At 50.0% G+C, this 20,667-nt stretch overlaps 1 protein-coding gene and 1 long non-coding RNA gene across 2 annotated transcripts; one reads left to right on the forward strand and one right to left on the reverse strand.

Moving 5' to 3' along the window:
* Positions 1-604: 604 nt before the first annotated feature.
* LOC131926770 (uncharacterized) lies at positions 605-3,148 on the reverse strand. Its single transcript, XR_009383561.1, has 2 exons — positions 1,180-3,148; positions 605-647 (listed from the first exon to the last, which is right to left on the reverse strand). It is a non-coding gene; the product is annotated as an uncharacterized LOC131926770 (long non-coding RNA).
* A 1,587-nt stretch (positions 3,149-4,735) lies between these two features.
* On the forward strand, positions 4,736-19,616 carry Prph2 (peripherin 2). Its single transcript, XM_059243816.1, has 3 exons — positions 4,736-5,898; positions 15,542-15,788; positions 19,061-19,616. Exons 1-3 carry the CDS (start codon positions 5,318-5,320, stop codon positions 19,271-19,273), a joined length of 1,041 nt encoding a protein of 346 aa, XP_059099799.1. The 5' UTR covers positions 4,736-5,317; the 3' UTR covers positions 19,274-19,616.
* The last annotated feature ends 1,051 nt before the right edge of the window (positions 19,617-20,667 follow it).

Genomic DNA, 20,667 nt, shown 5'->3' on the forward strand with positions numbered 1-20,667 from the left:
TCTGTGGGCTGTGGCTTAGGACAGATTGCTCATGTCCCAGAAAGTGTCTTCACACACATTCACAGATGGTCAGCCCTACTTGGACTCAGTGGGCTGTTAATAGTAATTTTAAGAGCCAGGCAGTGGTGGCACACACCTTTAATCCCAGCACTCAGGAGGCAGAGACAGGCGGATCTCTGTGAGTTCGAGGCCAGCCTGGTTTACAGAGCAAGTTCCAGGATAGGTGCAAAGCTACACAGAGAAACACTGTCTCAGAAAACAAAAACAAAAGTTAATTTTAGGAGACATTAAGCAAAGAAGAGGAAGAAGAAGAAGAAGAAGAAGAAGAAGAAGAAGAAGAAGAAGAAGAAGAAGAAGAAGAAGAAGAAGGATGAGTTCCACCAGCACAAGATGGAAGGAGTGAGTGGTGAATGTAGTTTTCAAAGAATAAATAATAAGAATACTTAAAAAAAACATTTACGTTCTATGTATTAATTCTAGAAGACATACTAAATTTAACCTTATTTGGCCTATGGAACATTACTGTGGAAACAGCATAAATGTGCAATGTAAACTGAAGTATATACTTACAAATGGCCGCTTAGTTTTTCTAGCACTGTGCTGCTTCTGCTCTTCTGAGGCATGCTCTTGGTCTTCCATGACAGATGCTGTTAAGAAGTGCACATATTTCACTAAGCAAAGTACAATGAACATTTAGGGGAAAAGCTGTCCATTGCTATAATGAAGGCACATTAGGGATGATAAAATATTTATTTTCGTTTTCCCAAGCAATAGTTTGAATTAAGTATAAACTGCAGTGAAAATATTTAAATTTTCTTCTCTGCTTAATAAAGGATCTCTCTCCAAAACATGTGTCTGGGTGTGGTTTTTCTCTGAACAGAGGTTTAGGAAGCAGCCCCCACTGAATGGGAGTTCCCTTCACTTATATATTCAGATTGATCTCATATATTTCTGAAGATAAAGCAAATGAAATATGGACACCTGAGAGGTGGGAGCAAGGACTCTGTCTTTGACAAACAAAATCTTATCTGTTGCTCAGATTTGATAATGTGTGTGTTATTACCATTCTACTAATCCTTTTGCTTCCTATATGTGTAGTTGTCTGTCTATTACAGATAGTGTTCTGTTCTATACACAATCATTCTATAGAACAAATATATTTTAAAATGTAGTACTTACTTCTCTCCTGATGCATTATTACATTTTTTTCTGCATCATTGTCCATTTTGGATGAGTTGGGACCTGTTGTAGAAGATTCCTGTGGTCCATTAGGGTCAGACACACTCTATCAAAAGGAGTATTGGTAACATATGTTAGAAAGGTCTTATTTGATTTCTAAGAACATACTTGAATTCCTAATTTTATGACACGTGTACTTGAAATTCTATGTAGTATATATTGAAGACAAAGACATTTTAATAGCAAATCTATTGCGCACAGTAAAGTTTAAATCTATCCTTCATTTTTCATGGCACTTCACTATGTAAGAGGTACAAAGAAAAAAGGAAACACATTCAGAGGATTTGACCTGATGCACAATATTAACAAAACAAAAGCAATTACTTTTATATAAGAACTGTTAATGCTATTTATATTCCCAAATGAAATTGGAGGATATTTATAAAATAAAGAATTGCCTACCCTATTATCAGGAAAATTTCTTTGGACAGTGTGGTACTTTGAATGCAAATGGGCCCCATAAGCTTATAGGAAGTGTCACTATCAGAAGGTTTGGCCTTGTTGGCGGTGGTGTGACCTTGTTGGGGGAAGTTTGTCTCTGTGGGGGCCATTTGAGGTCTCCTGTACTCAAGTTACACCCAGAGTAGACACAGGCTCTTTTACTGCTTGCTGATCAGGATGAGAACTCTCAGCTCCTTATCCAAGACCATGTCTGCCTGCATGCTGCCATGTCCCACCATGATGATGGTGGACAAAACCTGTGAAACAGGAATCCATCCCAATGAAATGGTTCCCTAATAGGAGTAGCCATGGTCATGGTATCTCTTCCCAGCAATAGAAACCATAACTAATACAAACAGTATTGATTTCTATTCTCCTATTGGTCTCCCTTTAATTTTGTTCTCCTGATTTATTGCTCCAGCTAATAGATTGAGCACAACATTGAAAAGGATTCAAGATGAGAGACAAACCTGTCTCTTATCACCTCAATGCACTCATGTTTTCTTCCATTGAGGATGATGTTGGCTCTGAGTTTCTCCTTATATAATTGTTATTGTGTTGAGGTATTGTCCTTCTTGTCTTACACTCTCTGGACTGTTATCATGATGGTATATTGGATTTTGGCAAGGACCTTATCTACATGTATTGAGAAGATTAGGTGACTTTTTGTCTAAGTCTGTTTCTGTGCTTTGTTAAATCTGTTGACTTGTGTATTTCAAACCATCTCTGCATCTCTGAGATAAAAACAAGTTGTTCATGGTGGATCATTGTACCTAGAGTTTTTCTGCCTGGCCCACAGTCAGGACAAATCTCTCTCACCTGCCAGTCATACAGATGCTAAGACCCAACCAAGTAAACACAGAGACTTATATTGCTTACAAACTGTATGGCCATACCAGGCTTCTTGCTAACTGTCTTACAGCTTAAATTAATCCATTTATATCTAGTATCCACTTATGAGTGAGTACATACCATGTTTGTCCTTCTGAGTCAGGGTTACCTCACTCAAGATGATATTTTCTAGTTCCATCCATTTGCCTGCAAATTTCATGATGTCATTGTTTTTCTCTGCTGAGTAGTACTCCATTGTGTATATGTACCACATTTTCTTAATCCATTCTTCAGCTGACTGGCTTCTAGGTTGTTTCCAGATTCTGCAGCCAGTGTTCTTAACCACTGAGCAATCTCCCCATAACTCTTTTAAATTAAAAATAAAATAGCATAAAACAGGATCTGGAGAGTGTTGCTTTTGTGAATATGGGTATGTTAGTAAAAAAAATAATCAGTGGATTAAAAAATAATTCCAGGGCTGGAGAGATGGCTGGAGCACTGGCTGTTCTTCCAGAGGACCCAGGTTCAATTCCTAGCACCCAGCTCAAAATTGTCTGTAAGTCCAGTTCCAGGGGATCCAACACCCTCACACAGAGTATACACAGATGAAACACATTAAATAAAAAATAAATCTTTAAAAAATGAATTACAAGCAGACACTTCACACTTCAGCATAAAAGGTACACAGGAAGTAAATAAGCACAGAAAAGATGCTCAGGGGATGGGGAGATGGATGAGTGGGTAAGGAGCTTGCTGTGTTCCTATCACCCATGTGAAAGGCTAGCATGGTGGCTCACTGGTGTGTGATCTGGGTTCCCTGCTCTGGGAGTGAGTGGTGTATGTCTGGGTTCCCTGCTCTGGATTGGTGTATGATCTGGGTTCCCTGCTCTGGATTGGTATATGACCTGGGTTCCCTGCTCTGGGAGTGGTGTGTGATCTGGGTTCCCTGCTCTAGGAGTGAGTGGTGTGTGATCTGGGTTCCCTGCTCTGGGAGTGGTGTGTGATCTGGGTTCCCTGCTCTGGGAGTGAGTGGTGTGTGATCTGGGTTCCCTGCTCTGGGAGTGGTGTGTGATCTGGGTTCCCTGCTCTGGGAGTGGTGTGTGATCGATCTGGGTTCCCTGGCCAGCCAGTCTAGCCAGGTTCAGCTCCAGGTTCAGTGAGAGACTCTGTCTCAACACAACAAGGTGGAGACTGGCAGAGAAAGAAACCAACACCTCTGCCCTCCACACACCAAAGCACTGGCATATGCATGTACCTGCACACATGCACACACATGATCCTCAGTATAAATATGAGGCAATTGCAAATTAAAAATTAAAACTGCAAATTAAAATAGCAATGTGCTAGCATTCTACACTCCTAAGACTGGTGAAAATTGCTGGGCATGGTGGCACCCAACTTTAATCCCAGAACTCAGGAGGCAGTATATTCCAGGACAGACAGGACTACCTAGAGCTCTTGGAGAGGACTGGAGTTGGGTTCCCAGTGCCTACATCAGGCAGCTCACAAGTGCCTGGAACTTCAGCCCTAAAGGATCAGATGCCCTCTTCTGGCCTCCGTGGGTATCTGCACCCATGTGCACATTTCCCCACACCCACATACACATGTAATTAAAAAGAAAATCTTCCAGACAGGGTTTCTCTGTGTAGCCCTGGCTGTCCTGGAACTCACTCTGTAGACCAGGCTTGCCTTGAACTCATAGATCCACCAGCCTCTGCCTCTCGAGTGCTGAGATTAAAGGTGTGCACCACCATCCCCGGACTTAAACTTCCCATTTCTATCTTTGTTTGTGACGGCTGTGACAGATGTTTAATGTAATTGCTGTTTAGGTTGGTTATTTACTTGTTTGTTTGAGCTACATTTGAACCTCATGTAGCTCACACTGGTCTTGAACTTGCTACACGAAGCTACTTGTGGCATTGTATGTCTTTAATCCCAGCACTCAAGAGGCAGAGACAATCGGATCTCTGTGTTTGGGGGTAGCGTGGTCTATACAGTGAGTTCCAGGCCAACCAGGGCTACATAGTGAAACTCTGTCTAAAATAAAAACAAAGTAAAAAACAAAAACAAAAACAAAAAACCCAAACACCCAACCGTCAAGATGAGGATGGTATCTGGGATTACTTCTTTGAGATCTTAACACACGTGAATGGTGTTTTGCCTGACATATGTCTGTGTACCGATTATGTGCCTGGCCCACGGAAGCCAGACGCGGGAACTGGAGTTATAGATGGTTGTGAGCCATGGATGCTGGAAATCGAACCTGAGTTCTCTGCAAGAGCAGTGTTCGTAACCACGGAGCCACTCCAGCCCCAAATGTTGCACCTCTGTTCTTGCAGACTCCCAGACTCGACAACCTCACCATGGCTCACAGGAACTGCCCAGCCTGCTCTAGCCAGCTTCAGTCGTTCTGGTTCTGGGCTGCTGAGCTGAGCTGGGTCCAGCAAGTACACACACGGAGGCTCCTCCCAGCCATGTTTTGAATTGGCATGGCTTTCTCTAATGGGATGACCCTGGCTAAAGAGATTAACAGCTGCGTTGTGGATCCCACTCTTAATCCGCAGTGTTCCGGCTCTCCCTCCTTGCCTGGGAAGGACGCAGCAGAGAGGTCGACCAAGACGGCTCCCACTACCATTACTGAGTTCATGGGGATCCTAGGCTAGGGAGGCCCCAAAGATGGGCAACTCCCTGCAGCGTGGGCCCATGGTGCTCTTCCTAAGGCCCTGAGTGGTCTAGCCCCTGACCTCACTCGGGTTAGGAGTGGAAGCGGAACTGTGGGAGGCTGCCTGGACCCCACTCGGTAAGCATGGCGCTGCTCAAAGTCAAGTTTGACCAGAAGAAGCGGGTCAAGCTGGCCCAGGGGCTCTGGCTTATGAACTGGCTGTCCGTGTTGGCCGGCATCATCCTCTTCAGCCTGGGGCTGTTCCTGAAGATTGAACTCCGCAAGAGGAGCGAAGTGATGAATAATTCTGAAAGCCACTTTGTACCCAACTCCCTGATAGGGGTGGGGGTGCTGTCCTGTGTCTTCAACTCGCTGGCTGGCAAGATCTGCTATGACGCTCTGGACCCTGCCAAGTACGCCAAGTGGAAGCCCTGGCTGAAGCCATACCTGGCCGTCTGCGTCCTCTTCAATGTCCTCCTCTTCCTCGTGGCTCTCTGTTGCTTTCTGCTGCGGGGCTCCCTGGAGAGCACCCTGGCTTACGGGCTCAAGAACGGGATGAAATACTATCGGGACACGGACACCCCAGGCAGATGCTTCATGAAGAAGACCATCGACATGCTTCAAATCGAGTTCAAGTGCTGCGGCAACAACGGCTTCCGGGACTGGTTCGAGATCCAGTGGATCAGTAATCGCTACCTGGACTTCTCCTCCAAGGAGGTCAAAGAGTGAGTAGCCACCACTCCAGGGAGGGAGACCCAGGCGTTCGCGTTTTCCCCTCTGTTGGGTATAGAATCAGTTGGGGGTTGGGGGATGGGGGGTGTTAGGCTGGACCGTGTGAAATTGCCAGTGGCCTGGGCCCTCTGACCCTCAACAATGGCAACTTCATCTGGTTCATCCTCACATCTGGCTGAGGCAGGGACAGGTGTGTAGTGAAATAAAGATGCTTAGTTGGATCGGAGTTACCAGGAGGAGAGCCATAGTGTGGGGCACTTCATACAGTAAGAATGGGGTCTTCAGAGCTCACTCAGACTCAGATATTTCTTAGCACTTATCTTGTTACATCAAATTTCCTGGTTTGCGTCTTGGTTTTTGGAGCTTTCAACACTTGAAAAGGCCAAAGGTGTTTGCAATGAGTCCGTCCTTGGACATGGCAGAATTCTCGGTGAACTATCTCCTGTAGTGTTCAGGGAGGGCAGGGCAGTCAGCTTTGGACTGCATTTTGTTCTCAACTGGCTGTGACCTCAGGCAGGCTGCTCAGCCCTGTGGGTCTCTCCCCATCTTTCAAGGGAAGACACTGGAATATGTGATCATAGACTGTCTCCTGGTCTGCCTACGCCTGGTGAACAGCTCATTAAATGCCTACTTGTTCTGGCTTTCTCTCTCTTCCTTTTTTTTGTTTTTTGTTTTTTTTAAATTCAGAGTCTTACTATGTAGTTTGGATACCTGGAACTCCTTATGTAGACTAGGCTGGTCTTGAACTCAGAAAGATCCTTCTATTTCTGCCTTTCAAGTGCTGGGATTAAAGGCATGTGCCACCATGCCCAGTGAATTTTATCTGTGCGTGTGTGTGTGTGTGTGTGTGTGTGTGTGTGCAGTGTGGCACAATGTGTGTGCAGAGGGCAGGGACAGCTTTAGGGAGTTGGGTCTTCCTTTCTGCTGTGAACCTGGCAGTCACACTCAGGTTGTCAGGCAAGCCCGGTGAGCACTTCTATCCACGGAGCTGTTTTACTGGCATAGCACAACTAAGTGTTTCCAAAGCATTCCTGGCCTGTGTGAAAGTGAAGTCCTGTGGAGGGGAGGTGCTGGTGGGAAGGAGCCTTGGCCTCAGCTCTGGCTGCTCTTCCCCACAGATGCTCTCTGGGGTGGGGGCATGCTCTACAATCCCTGGCTGACATTCCAGGGTGGTGGCTCACCCAGCTGCTTTTTCCTCTGAGTAACTCTGGTGAATCTCACCGGGTGTTGAACTGGCAGGCACCCAGCGGCAGGAACTGCGTGAAGCCCAGAGGTTCCTGGACCACTGACATCTTAGTTTAGAGGAGGCTTTGCTCCTCAGGTGGAAGGAGCCCCAGTGAAGGTCACTGCTGGGATGTCATTTTCTCTGTGGAAGGAGATTACAGCCACAAATCCCCCGCCAAGGAGAGGATTGTGACTAGCTCTGCCCTTCCTAGATGACAGGTCTGTGGGGACAGGATAGGAGGGCGGGATTTGCATAAAGCCGCCTCAGCAGGATGTGCTGGGGACACGCAGAACTCTCGGGAGTATGGGAGGCCAATTCTAACGTGGGCTCTCCATGGAAACCTTTTCTTTTTTCTCCTTTTCAAATTGACTGAATGTTTCACATGCGTGTAATGTGTTTTGAGCAGGTCTACCCCACCCTGCTGTGACTCCCGTCCCCACCGTTATTGCCTCACAATTTCACGTTCTCTCTCTCTCTGTCTCTCTCTGTCTCTCTCTCTGTCTCTCTCTCTGTCTCTCTCTGTCTCTCTGTCTCTGTCTCTCTCTGTCTCTCTCTCTCTCTCCCTCTCTCGTTAAGGCTATCAGTGTGTACATGGGTGTCTGGCCATCTACTGGAGTATGGATAGTCTCTCAGGGCCCACATCCCTGAGGAACACTGACTCCCTCCCCCAGCAGCCATCCATTTCTGATAGCTCCTCAGAAGTTGGAAGTCCTGACCACTCCCCCATCCACACTGGGACTTTTTCTAGCTTGATTTTGTGCATGTGGTCAACATCTGGCTATCATTTCATATGTTTAACTGCCCTGCTGTGTCTGGAAAGAACTGTTTATCTGCAAGGGTGCATTGGCTCCGGCACTCTGTGCCCAGTTCCCCCGAGATGGTGCCCGAGCATTGGAAGGAGGGCCGTGATACCGACCCGTTTAGGGCCGTGATACCGACCCGTTTAGGGCCGTGATACCGACCCGTTTAGGGCCGTGATACCGACCCGTTTAGGGCCGTGATACCGACCCGTTTAGGGCTGTGATACCGACCCGTTTAGGGCTGAGCAGTCTCGTGTTCTCTGTGCGCTGACCAGTTGTGAGCCTCTGTTACTCACCACCTACTGTGAAAAGAGGCATCTCTAGTGGAGGATGACAGCGCTTATATATAAGTTTACTAAGTCCTTAGTTGGTTTACTACTATGCCCATTCAGTAAAATTGCAGGAAGTCCTCCCCGGGTGACCTTTGCTATCTCCACGTTGTGATGAGGGCCATCATAACGCAGGGCCTTGGGCATGCTGGAGAGTACTTTCCCACTCACCCACCTTCTCAACGCCTACCCGTCTGCCTTGCTCCCTCCCTCCCTCCCTTCCCCTTCTTCCTTCTCTCTGTCCTTTCCCGTAGGAGGTAGCTGCTGTCTCTTTCAGCCACCCCCCCCCCAGTCCTCTCTGTCAGACTCTTGTCTTCCCCAGAGACTCAGCTTTGAAGAGTAATAGAAGAGTTCCTCTGGAATTTCAAATTCCTTCTGCTCCGAGAGTGGAGATATGACCCAGGTCACTCTACTCCAGTTGTCCAGCGGACCCAAACTTCCCAGCAGACATTTGACTCGATCAGAACGACTTCAGTGGGGCTGGCAAGGTAGCCCAGTGGGCAGAAGTATGTGCTGCCAAGCCTGATGACTTGACTTAGGTGCCACATGGTGAGAGAACCCAACTCTAGCAAGTGTCCCTGACACACAAGTGCTGCGGTGTGCTTTCACCTCGCCACAACAAACAGTACGATTAAAAATTTACCTCTGTGGCCGGGCGGTGGTGGCACACGCTTTTAATCCCAGCACTCTGGAGGCAGAGGCAGGCGGATCTCCGTGAGTTTGAGGCCAGCCTGGTCTACAGAGTGAGTTCCAGGACAGGCATCAAAACTACACAGAAACCCTGTCTCGAAAAACAAAAAAACAAAACACAAACAAACAAACAAACAAAACTTTACCTGTGTGTACCATACCAACTTGCTGGGATGCAAATGCAATTACCTTTTTTTTTTTTTCTCCTCAAGACAGGGTTTCTCTGTGTCCTAGCTGTCCTGGAATTCTCTTCATAGACTAGGCTAGAAACAGGAAGGCTTACAGAGATCTTCCTGTTTCTGCCTCCTGAGTGCTGAGATTATAGGTGTGTGCCACCATGCCTGGCAGGATTCAATTATCTTAATTCATTGTCCTAGAGAAAAATTTCACTGTTGTACACACACAAAATATGATTGACAATACTGAGGCATGAAAACAGAAAAAGAGCAGGCCATGGTGCTGCACGCCTTTAATCCCAGCACTCGGGAGGCAGAGGCAGGTGGATTTCTCTGAGTTCAAGGCCAGCCTGGTCTACAGATCTAGGACAGCCAGGGCTACACAGAGAAACCCAGTCTCGAAAAACCAAATAAATAATTAAAAAACATAGAAATTAGAAAAAGAAATTCAAGACAGATTCTCATCCATAATTGACAGGTGGCGTTACATTTTCTACATTTTAGTCCAGTAATGCTCACATTTTCTTTTCCGCTTTTCTTTTTCTTTTTTCTTTTTTGATTTTTTTGAGACAGGGTTCTGTGTAACAGCCCTGGTTGTCCTGGAAAGGGAGGTGGGGCACGTGACTATCCACAAAAAGCTTTAAAAAGAAATTTAAAATAACATGCATTCATTTATTTTGTGTGGGGGTGTGGAGGGTGCACGTGCCACAGTGTGTAGAGGTCAGAGGACAACTTGAATCTCAGTGCTTCTACGTCAGTACCCCAGGGAGGAAAGAGGGAGCCCTATAACCAGAACTGCCCCCAGCCCCCACCCTCACTTCTGCAGGCTGTCCTGAAGGCTGTGTAACTGTGCCTCAACATCCCTCCTCAGCTGGGGGTCTAGGAAGAGGGACATACTCTGCTGTCCCCGCCTGAGGTCTGCAGACGGCGGGCGCCAAGCCTGTGAATGACCCCAGTTCTCAGGAACACAGATGTGTCCCCACAAGGTTTCTTTGATCTCCTTTTAGGGCTCTGCCTCTTTCATCAGACTGAGGTGTTGGGTCCCGGAGGAGGAACCCAGTTTAGCACGGGGGAGGAAGGGCCAAGCTCAAGGTGGGACTTCCCTGGGACCTCTTGGCACTCAACTCTGCCCCTATCTGGAGTACCACCTTGTTTATTTAGGGCCTGCCCTCTTTCCAACCACAGATTAGGGCCCTACTCGCCCCCTAAGACATAGCCAGGTGGCACAGAGCTCCTTAGGTGGTGAGCTGGCTATTTATATCAGAGTATTTCCCAGGCTATAAAAGTACTCTGCTTGGGGGGGGGGGTCACTGGGTCTTGTAATGTCTTAAGGTAAAGCCTGTGTTCTAGGCTACCCCTCACAGCCAAGCTACATCTAGCCTTGTCAAGGCATCCTGCAGACTCTTCTGGAAAACGTGTAATTTGGCAGGTGAATTGATAAGTGAGTGGAGAGGGTTACAGCATCTGGTACATGATGACTTAACCCTACTCAGTGTGCAGAGGGACAGGTGGGGGGGATGGGGGCCATTGCCTTGACCTCTGAGCTCTGGTAACCTACCTAAAAAGTGAGAATCTAGGAAACTATGGTGGAGAGTTGATCCAGGGGGCTGCTCCGGGCGCAGGGTATACAGCAAGGGCTTAGCAACATTGCTCCCTTCCACCCACCTCCTCCCTCCTCTCTGCTTAGCTTAGTTTTTCGATTTCTTCCCTAAGTAAGCCAGGCACAGTTCACTTCAGGCGGCGAGGAGCTGCGTAAGGAAGGGAGTATGTTGTCAAGGAGCCCCAGTGGGAGGGAGACACGGGCACATCCTGTGGAGACCAGTAGGGTGTCTCCATCACCGAAGTTTAGAAAGGGCCAGTGAGAGATTGGGACACTCAGGAGCCTCTGCTGGCCCCGACCCTGTGACTGCCGACCCGACTCACTCCAGACTCACTTGTGGCATGTATGAAGCAGGTGTGCAGGCCTTAGTTCAGCTTGGGGATATCTGGGGTGGTGTGGGGTGGTTGATGGTGCTAGGTAGTGGTTACTGAGACACCAAATGAGTAGAGGATCACATTTTCTCTCGTATTTAAGTCTCCCCAGGTAGAAGGCCTGCAGAAGCGGGGCTGGGAGGGAACTCACATGCAGGATGCGTACCTAGCATGGTAGAAGCCTTGGGTTGCGTCCCCGGCTCCACATAAACTGGGTGTGGTGGCGCATGCCTGCAGTCTTAGCACACAGGAGGATCAGAAGCGCATCCTCATCTCATCCTCAGCTCCATAAGGAGTTCAAGGCCAGCCTAGGATAGGGGCCTCTGCTCCTGAGAAGTGGGTGGATTCCAAGGCAATAGGGAAGTGAGTGGGTAACTGCTGTGGGTTGTCTTCAGTTACCTGTGTGGTTTTAGATTGAGACACTGCCCTGCCCAGAGTCCCACTTCCTCCTCTCTGGAACAGTCTGGTGGTTTTCAAGGTCCTTTTCAAAGGCCTTGGGTGGAGAGAAGCCAACATCTTTTTTTTTTTTTAATTATTATTTATAACTGCTCGGCCATTAGCTCAGGCTTATTACTGACATGTCAAATTAACCCATTTCTATAAATCTATACTTTGCCATGGGGCTCATGGCTAACCAGTACCTTTATATCTTGCTTCTCATGGCAGCGGCTGGCAGTGAAGCCGACATCTTCTGAAGGCTGAGGGAACACTGTGTTACTTGTATTACCTGTGAGGGCTCTAGTCACCTCACACAGGCCCAGGAAGGCCCAGCCTCACAGATAACAAGTGGCACCGAGATCTGTTCTCTGCTGTACCCACACTGCCCCTGGTGATACTAGCAATGGCTTCAGAGGATGTATGTGCCGGGAGAGAGGGCTCAGGGGATAGCCTGCGAGTCAGGAGCAGGACCAACAGCACCTGAGTGTGGACACCTCAGCTGTGAGTAAAGCCAGTGAGGGTCCTGGGTGCTTGGAAGGAGGAATCCTCTCAGAGACTCAATTCTGCTCAGTGTGCCCAGGGCCATTGGTCTCCAGGAGGGAAGGGGTGGAGAGATGGGAGCCTCTGCTGCCTCAGCCTTAGGACTGGTCAGACTCTCATTTCAGACATCGTTGCAGTGCACTTGAGACAGGTGTGCAGGCTTCACCCCAGCTCAGGGACACCTGAAGGCCCTGCCAACACCCCTCCAACCTGCCTTCCTGCCCCACCGAGGGCACCCCCACCAGCACTGATCCAGTGCCAAGCTCCAGGGGCTTGGCAGAAGCCCAGCAAGGTCTGGCTCATGCTGTCCGTGCCCAACGGCGCCATCAGGCAGGTGGCTCCAGTGGCAGCCCAGGGTTATCAGCCCTCGCCTCCTCCAGGGCAGCGAGCCTGCATATGCCTGCCCCAGAGAGGATCCTGCCCTGCAGCTACCTCAAAGGCCCAGCACTACAGCCGCGAACTCACAGGTGGCCATGTCCCTGTGATGTCCCCTGGTCCCTTCATTTCCTAACCTGATGAAGGCTTCTCGAGTACTCGGAATGGCTCTTGCTCAGCCACTGCCCAGTGAGAAATCCTTTGTGCACTTGGTATAATCCTCACGCTAGCCCCATGTTACAGCTGAGGAAACTGAGGTAGGCCAGGATTAAGGAATTTGTCTGAAGGCGTGAAGCTGGACTGTGCAGGGCAGGAGTCAACTCCAGTGGTCTCCTCGGCCTCCGGCCTCATGTCCACGCTACCTAGTGCCACCTATTCTTCAGTGTGCCCTGCCCATGAGTAGATGTCAGCACTGAAGGACGCGTGGAAGTATGTCACAGCCCAGGCCACCATGTGCAGCCTCCCAAAGCCCCAGTCCTGATCGGCTGATCCGCAGCAAAGTGTGCTCAGCTTCCCTTGGAAAGAGAAAATGTAAATTCAGATAAGTTGAAGGGGCCAAGTGAGATGGCTTAGTGGAGGGGCATGGGTGGGGGTGGGTGGGCAGAGATGACAATGGGAGAAACCAGGTTGTCCTCTGACCTCTGCACGGTGCCGTGATACATGTGTGTACACAAATAAATGTAAGAGAATCATATCCTCTCAAGTAAGACACTGATGAATTCCCTTAAAACAAAAAGGAAGACTCAAGGTACTATCTCTCTCTTTTTTTTTTTTTTTGAGCTGAGGATCGAACCCAGGGCCTTGTGCTTGCTTTTTTTTTTGAGCTGAGGATCGAACCCAGGGCCTTGTGCTTGCTAGGCAAGCGCTCTACCACTGAGCTAAATTCCCAACCCTGTACTATCTCTTATCTACTAGGTCTACAGAGATCAAAGCTTGGACTGGTGTGGGCGTGGTGTGGTATATGTGTGGGTGTGGGTGTAGGTGTATGTGTGGGTGTGGTGTGGTGTATGTGTGGTGTGGTGTATGTGTGGGTGTGGTGTGGTGTATGTGTGGTGTGTGTGGGTGTGGTGTGGTATATGTGTGGTGTATGTGTGGGTGTGGTGTGGTGTATGTGTGGTGTGGTGTATGTGTGGGTGTGGTGTGGTGTATGTGTGGTGTGGTGTGGGTGTGGTGTGGTATATGTGTGGTGTATATGTGGGTGTGGTGTGGTGTATGTGTGGTGTATGTGTGGGTGTGGTGTGGTTGTATGTGTGGGTGTGGTGTGGGTGTGGCTGGGAGATGCAGGTTGTGTCTCCCACGGCTGGCTGGACATGCGACAGCCTCTCAGGTGAGAATGATGGGGGGGGGGGGCAGGCTCACCCACAGACACACGGCACTTCTGTAGATTGACGTCTGTATGCCACAGGAACAAGTCTGTGGACTGTGCGGTCCATTCCCCACATCAGGCTGCCACAGATGTAGCTCACCGAAACAATAAACAAACAAACAAACAAAATCCAGGACACTCTCCATTGGCGGATGTAGAAAGACCTCTAAGGCTTAAGGCTACCATGTGGGTTTTTCAGTTTTTAAAACATTTATTATTATCATTGGAGCGTGTGTGTGTGTGTGTGTGTGTGTGTGTGTGTGTGTGTGTGTGTACAGATGTGCATATTCTGCAGCTTGCTTGTGGAGGTCAGAAGACAAAGTGTGGAAGTGGGTTTCCTCCTCCTGCTGTGAAGTCCTAGTGATCAGACCTCAGACCATCAAGTTTGGCAATCCCCTTTACCCACTGAGCCATCTTGCCTCCACATGGGCTCTTACCAATGATGGTGCTAAGGCAGGCTTGATTTGTTTTAGTCGTGTGTATGAGGGTGCGTGGGCACATGTGTATGTGTACACCAGGATGCATGGGTGTGTGGAGGGCCGAGGACCACCTTAGGTGTCCTCAGGTGCTGGCCAAGCAGCCTACACCGGCTAGCCGGTGACTTCCAGGAATGCGTCTGTCTGGTTCCCTAAAGCCCAAGCCATCACATCAACAGATGAAATTCGGGTCCTTTCACCTGCATGGTCAAGCACGTCGCCAGTTTGAGTTGTCTCTAGCTTTTATTTATGTATTTATCTTTGGAGACAGGGTCTTATGTGATCTGAGCTGGCCTTGAATGCACTGTGTAGCTGAGGATGACCTTAAACTCCCGATGTCTTACCTGCACCTCCCAAGGGCTGGGACTACAGAGTGCTCCACCAGGCCCGGCCAAGTCCACACATTTTGGGGGAGGAGGGCTTTTTTGAGACAGGGTTTCTCTGTGTAGCTCTGGCTGTTCTGGAACTCGCTTTGTGGACCAGGCTGGCCTTGAACTCATAGAGATCCACCTGCCTCTGCCTCCCGAGTGCTGAGATTAAAGGTGTGTTAAGTGTGCTGTTGGAAGAATTTTGTCACCTGGTCAGGTAGCCTGTACAGTCTGGGTGTGGGGAGACCTTTTCACTGTAAAGATTCCAAGGCACAGTGTACCCTAAAGAATCAAACTAACAGATACAAAGAGTCCTGTGAGCCTTGCCTGGTGGTTTAGGGAGCCAAGGATACAGCTTTGTCTTTCAAAGCGAGTCGGGAGGCTCCCCTGCTGTGAGTTTACAGAACTGAGGTCTGTGCCCATCCCCAGCCTCCATGTCCTACCCTTGCACAGGCCCTGGGCCAGAGCAGGCCTTCCAGAAACATCTTTCTAGAAAGGGCCTTGGTCCTGAGTGACCTGTGATGGGGAGAGATGGTTGGTGAAGGGGTGAGGAGTTACATTCTATCAGCAGCAGCAGCCACCTTCATCCCAGGTCCTTAATTCCTACTGGCCTGGTGTGGTTCCAAGAAGTTCCTGCAAGCTGGAGGCCTGCCTGGCAACATAGGGTGGTTGGGTGAATTTCTGTGTTCTCTGTCCACTTTGCCTTCTGCCTCCACCTTCTAGAACATTCACTCCAGGAAGGCAGGGGTAGGGTCAGTGCTCACTGCTCTGTCTGTAGTTCCTAGTGCAGAGGCTGGCACGTGGTGGGTGTTCGTGGGCAGTGCGTGAAAGAAAATGCAGTGAGATGTCCCGGAAACCTGAACCAGGCTCTTTCTCTTCCAGCCGGATCAAGAGCAACGTGGATGGGCGGTACCTGGTGGATGGGGTCCCTTTCAGCTGCTGCAACCCCAGCTCGCCACGGCCCTGCATCCAGTACCAGCTCACCAACAACTCGGCACACTACAGCTACGACCACCAGACTGAGGAGCTGAACCTCTGGCTTCGGGGCTGCAGGGCTGCCCTGCTGAATTACTATAGCAGCCTCATGAACTCCATGGGTGTGGTCACACTCCTGGTCTGGCTCTTTGAGGTAGGTCCACAGAGGACAGGGAGAGGGAGCCTGCCTGATGACCTGGGGAGCAGACCTGCAGGGTCTCAAGTAGTTGTGGCTGGCTTTGAACTTGATACATAGCCAAAGCTAACCCTGAATTCCTTACTCTTCTGGCACTGCCTCCCAAGTGGGAGGCAACATGTGTCTGTCGTTATGCCCAACTTCTTTTTATTGTTGGGACAGAGTCTCACTATGTTGCCCATGCTGGCCTTGAATTTACTATCCCCTGCCTCAGCCTCCCCCTAAAAACTGGGTCCATAGTGTGTACCACCAGGCCTGGCATCATTGTTTACAAAAATATTTAGGTAAAAATCAACATAAAATAACGTTTCCTTCTTTATTTTCTTTTTGAGATAAGGTCTTTCTATATGTAGCCCTGGCTGCCCTGCAACTCTCCATGTAGAACCAGGCTGGCCTCAAACTCACAGAGATCTGCCTGCCCCTGCCTCCCGAGTGCTGGGATTAAAGACATTCGCATTTACACCCTGCAAAAATCAAGCCATTTAGTATATTCAGCGTAGCACCTATCCACCACCTCAATCTAGTTCTAAAACATTTCCTAGGCCCCCCCAAGAAAACGCTCAGCTCCCCCATCTGTACTCTGTCTGTGGATTTACCTTCTCTGGACACTTAGTGTACGTGGCCCTTGCACTGTGCAACCTTTTCGTTTAGCTTTTCACTCAGCCCGACTTGGGGGTTCCCCTTGTGTTTCTAAGGCCTTGCATGGTCGTATCAACTGTTACATGGGGACAGCGGCATTACCTCTGGGGACTACCGGGACCTTCGGTCAGTCAGTGTTAACACGGTCATCTAACCACCAGTGAGTCTACCTCATGTCATCTGCTAGGCTTAGCTCCTCTTTCTGAAGCTCTGGAGCTTGGAACTCAGCACCCCCCACCCCACCCCCATCCTCTTGTCCAGTTCATCCTTGGAAGGGAATTCTCAAACAGCTGGTGCTGGGAGCTGTTCTAGGTGCTGAATGGGCCACAAGCTACTCGGGGTGACTTGGGATGCCTGCATGGAGCAATTCTTGCAGCAGAGAACCCAGGCTCCAAAATCAAAATGTATCAAGATAGAAACATTAGCTGAGGCAGTTTCCCTCTATCAGAGAAGGTTCCTTGAATCTCTCCTGTAGACGTGGACAGGCCTACAAAGGCCTTCTCAGCCACCACGGGAAACGACGTCGTGGCTGGACCCCATGCAAAGGCTTCTGGTGTTGAGGCACATGTGGCACCTCCTGGCCACTTACTTGCTGATGACACCTTGAGGTAGTCTTGGGAATGAGTGGCATGAGGGGAGAGCTTACCACCAGGTGGACAGTCACCACTGTCTAAAACCAATGACAAGACGTTTGTCCTTGACGACTCTAGTGGAGCACCTGGACTCCTCCCAGATCCTCACGGGGACCAGAACAGGGAGTCTGAACACCCCAACTCGTAGTGAGCAGAGCTGCTGTAGACACTGGGCTGCCGGAGCTGCTGGCAGCCCTGTGACCTTGGCCTCCACCTCTTGTGCATCACAGTCCAGTCAGGAGATGATCAAACAGGAACTAAAGGACAGATGCAGAGTCCACAGTGCAGCAGATTTCCTTCAGGAGCAGGTCACTGTTTCCACTGTAAAACATGCTAGGAAGCTTTAAACAGACAACACCACCTAAGATTGGCCAGTCACTATCACAGATACTCCTACACTCACATTCTCCTCAGTGTGCCCATTGCAGATGTTTGGGGAGGTGCCACCAACACCCTATGTGCTCTGGGGCTGGGGTGCTGGATGAACCAGATATGTGGGGGTCGGGGGGACAGTCTTCCTCCTGGAGAGCAGCCTGGAGCTGTACAAGGAATTTGAATCTGCATAGATTGAGTAGTGAATGGAGTGCAAAAGGAAAGAAAAATGGTACCTACCAGTCACCAGCCAGCTGACACACATAGGGTCCCATGCCATCCATAGGAGGTGGTTGCCATCTCCTCTGAAATCTAGAAGCCATTGTCTCCTAGCCTCACAGGCACATAAGTACAGGCTGGGATGCCAATCCAGGCACTTTGGGCACCAGAGTCTGCCACAGTGGATGTGAGTGTGGAAATTCAAGCAGCTGGTGACAAACACTCATTCGTCACCACCTGAATAAGAGGATAGGAGATCACCCCACACCACGGGGATGGTAGACAAGGAGATGGCTTTTCATTTTTTTCAGATTTATTTTACGTGTGTGTTCTGTCTGCATGCATGTATGTGCATCATGTGCATGCCTAGTTCCAGTGGAGGTCAGACGAAGGGGTCAGATCCCCTGAAACTGGAGGTACAGATGGTTGTGAGCCACCCTGTGGGTGCTGGGAACTGAACCTGGGTCCTCTGCAAGAGCAAGTGCTCCTCACTGTTGAGTCATCTTCCAGCCCCAGAAATGACTTTTTTTTTTTTGTTTTTCGAGACAGGGTTTCTCTGTGTAGCTTTGTGCCTTTCCTGGAACTCACTTGGTAGCCCAGGCTGGCCTCGAACTCACAGAGATCCGCCTGCCTCTGACTCCCGAGTGCTGGGATTAAGGGCATGAACCACTGAGCCTGACCTGGAAGTGATTTTTTCAAAAATCGTATTTGTTTTGTTTGTTTGTGTGGATGTGCGTGCGTGCGTGCGTGCGTGCGTGTGTGTGTGTGTTTGGGCATATGTGTGTCATGGCACACTTGTGGAAGTCAGAGGACAACCTGTGGCCGTCAGTCATCTCCCTTCCCTATGAGGAGTCAACCTCAGGTCGATTCTTGGCAGCAAATCTCTCCCTGTCAAGCCATCTTGCCAGCCCAAGAGGTGACTGGGACCCTTATCCAGTGAAGCTGCTAACATTCTTATGGGCCAAGAAACACACCCTGAAAGCGTCGGAGGGCATGGAGTAAAGGGCTGGCGTGTCCAGCAAGGTGGGAGGCAGGAAGAAGCGGTGTGGGGTGGTGGGGGCGATAGGGGTGGGGGAGAGGGGCGGAGGCAGGGCACTCACTCAGGGTTGGCTCTGGATTAACAGGGAACCATGATGACCTGGGCAAAGAATGTTACATGTTCTAAACAGCTGGGGGGTGGGGTGGGGGGTGGGATGGGGGCTGGAGAGGGAGGCCAGGTGGGATGGGGCAAACCTTCACCAACCCAGGCTTGCAGGGCCACCATCAACCATCAAGCCCCACATCCGGGGAGATGTTCACTGCGTTTTCCTAACAGCCAGCTCCTGGCAATGCTCCATGTCTGCTCTAAGTCTCCGCTCTCCCCACCAGGTGAGCATCACCGCCGGACTCCGATACCTGCACACAGCGCTGGAGAGCGTGTCCGACCCCGAGGACCCTGAGTGTGAGAGTGAGGGCTGGCTGCTGGAGAAGAGCGTGTCGGAGACCTGGAAGGCCTTTCTGGAGAGCTTCAAGAAGCTAGGCAAGGGCAATCAGGTGGAGGCCGAGGGCGCCGACGCAGGCCAGGCCCCCGAGGCTGGCTGATGGCCTGGGGCCTGTCCCCTCCACCACACTTAGCGGACTCCAGGAAATGTGGATACCCCCTTGTCCAGCTGAAAGTCCGAATCTCCCAAGAAAGCTGGGCACCTACTGACTCTCCTTGACCGTGGGCCTGCAAGTTCAAGGGTCCTTAGAGCATGTGGCACACATCTGTGAAATGGCTGCCCCCAAATGTGAGTGAATGAACCCTTCCAGTGGATGTCCAGACTCACAGGGGCCGGCCAAGTGTGAGTCCAGCTCTCCCACAGGTGACTGGCCGCCCCAAGGCCCCTCCCCGTAGTGTCCGCCTCTTTTAAGTTCTGCCTCCAAACCATCATTGATACATAAACACAAGGGTGAAAAAACCCGAGGGCCACGCTGTCTTTTCTTTCATGACAGGATCAACAAGCTGGTCATCGTTTCCTTAATGTTAGATAACGGGAGAGGGGCGGCTATGTTCTTATAAGGGCAATGGAGTCCTCCAGAGGGTTACCTCCACATAGGAATTCACAGACGGTGAAGAGGTGAGGACTTTCCTTTACCGAAAGTGATTGTCCCCATCCCTACCCCTCAGTCACTTACTCCAGCTTGAACCAAGGGCTGGCATGTCCCAGCATCCCTTCCGCTCACGAAGCGCTGGGTGAGCCGCTGTCTGTGGCTTGTCTGAGAAAGAACAGGGTGAGCTTGCTGTTCTTCTGTGGACGAGCAGCGACACTCAGACAAGAGTCTACCCCTTGGGGACCAGGCCTTACCTCCTGGTGGGCTGGGAACATGGGCTCAGGCGGCCATGACAGTCCTTGTGGACTGCACATGAGGAGGCCAGAGCCTCTGGGAACTTCTGTTTCCCCTCCCGCAAAGCCCTGTGGGAATGCTTCTGTGTCAAGGAAGACTCTTGAAGACAGGCTTTCTTTCCAAACCAGCATGTGTGGGAAGTTGTCATGTCTTTTGGGAAAGACAGGCAAGCTCTCTGGGGAAGCAAAGCACGGTTTTGCTGGTGCCCAGGCTGCGGGTGCCCAGATTGCCACAGGGCCCTGCCACTACAGGAGTGCACCGTGTGGCTCGAACCTCTCGGGGACCCGATCAGAGATGCTGATACCCAACACATCTCGGCTCCGGTGCTGTCCTCTGAGTCTCTCAGAGCAAAGGGCGGCCCAGAGGCTGAGGCAGGCATCTGTGTTTCCCACCATCCCTCGGGAGGGCTGACAACCCACTGTGAAAGCTACTTTAGACCACATGTCACTATGCTGTCGACAGTCGTATTGAGATATTAAAAGCTATATTGTATGAAAATCACTTCTGTGAAGTGACCGTCTCAGTCCGTTCAACAGCACGTATCACAGGACGTCCAGTTCCAGCCAGTACCTGGTTACACGGGCAGAATCAGGCCTGGCAGTGCATAC

This window comes from Peromyscus eremicus, chromosome 16_21 (assembly GCF_949786415.1).
Source record: "Peromyscus eremicus chromosome 16_21, PerEre_H2_v1, whole genome shotgun sequence".
NCBI lineage: Eukaryota > Metazoa > Chordata > Mammalia > Rodentia > Cricetidae > Peromyscus > Peromyscus eremicus.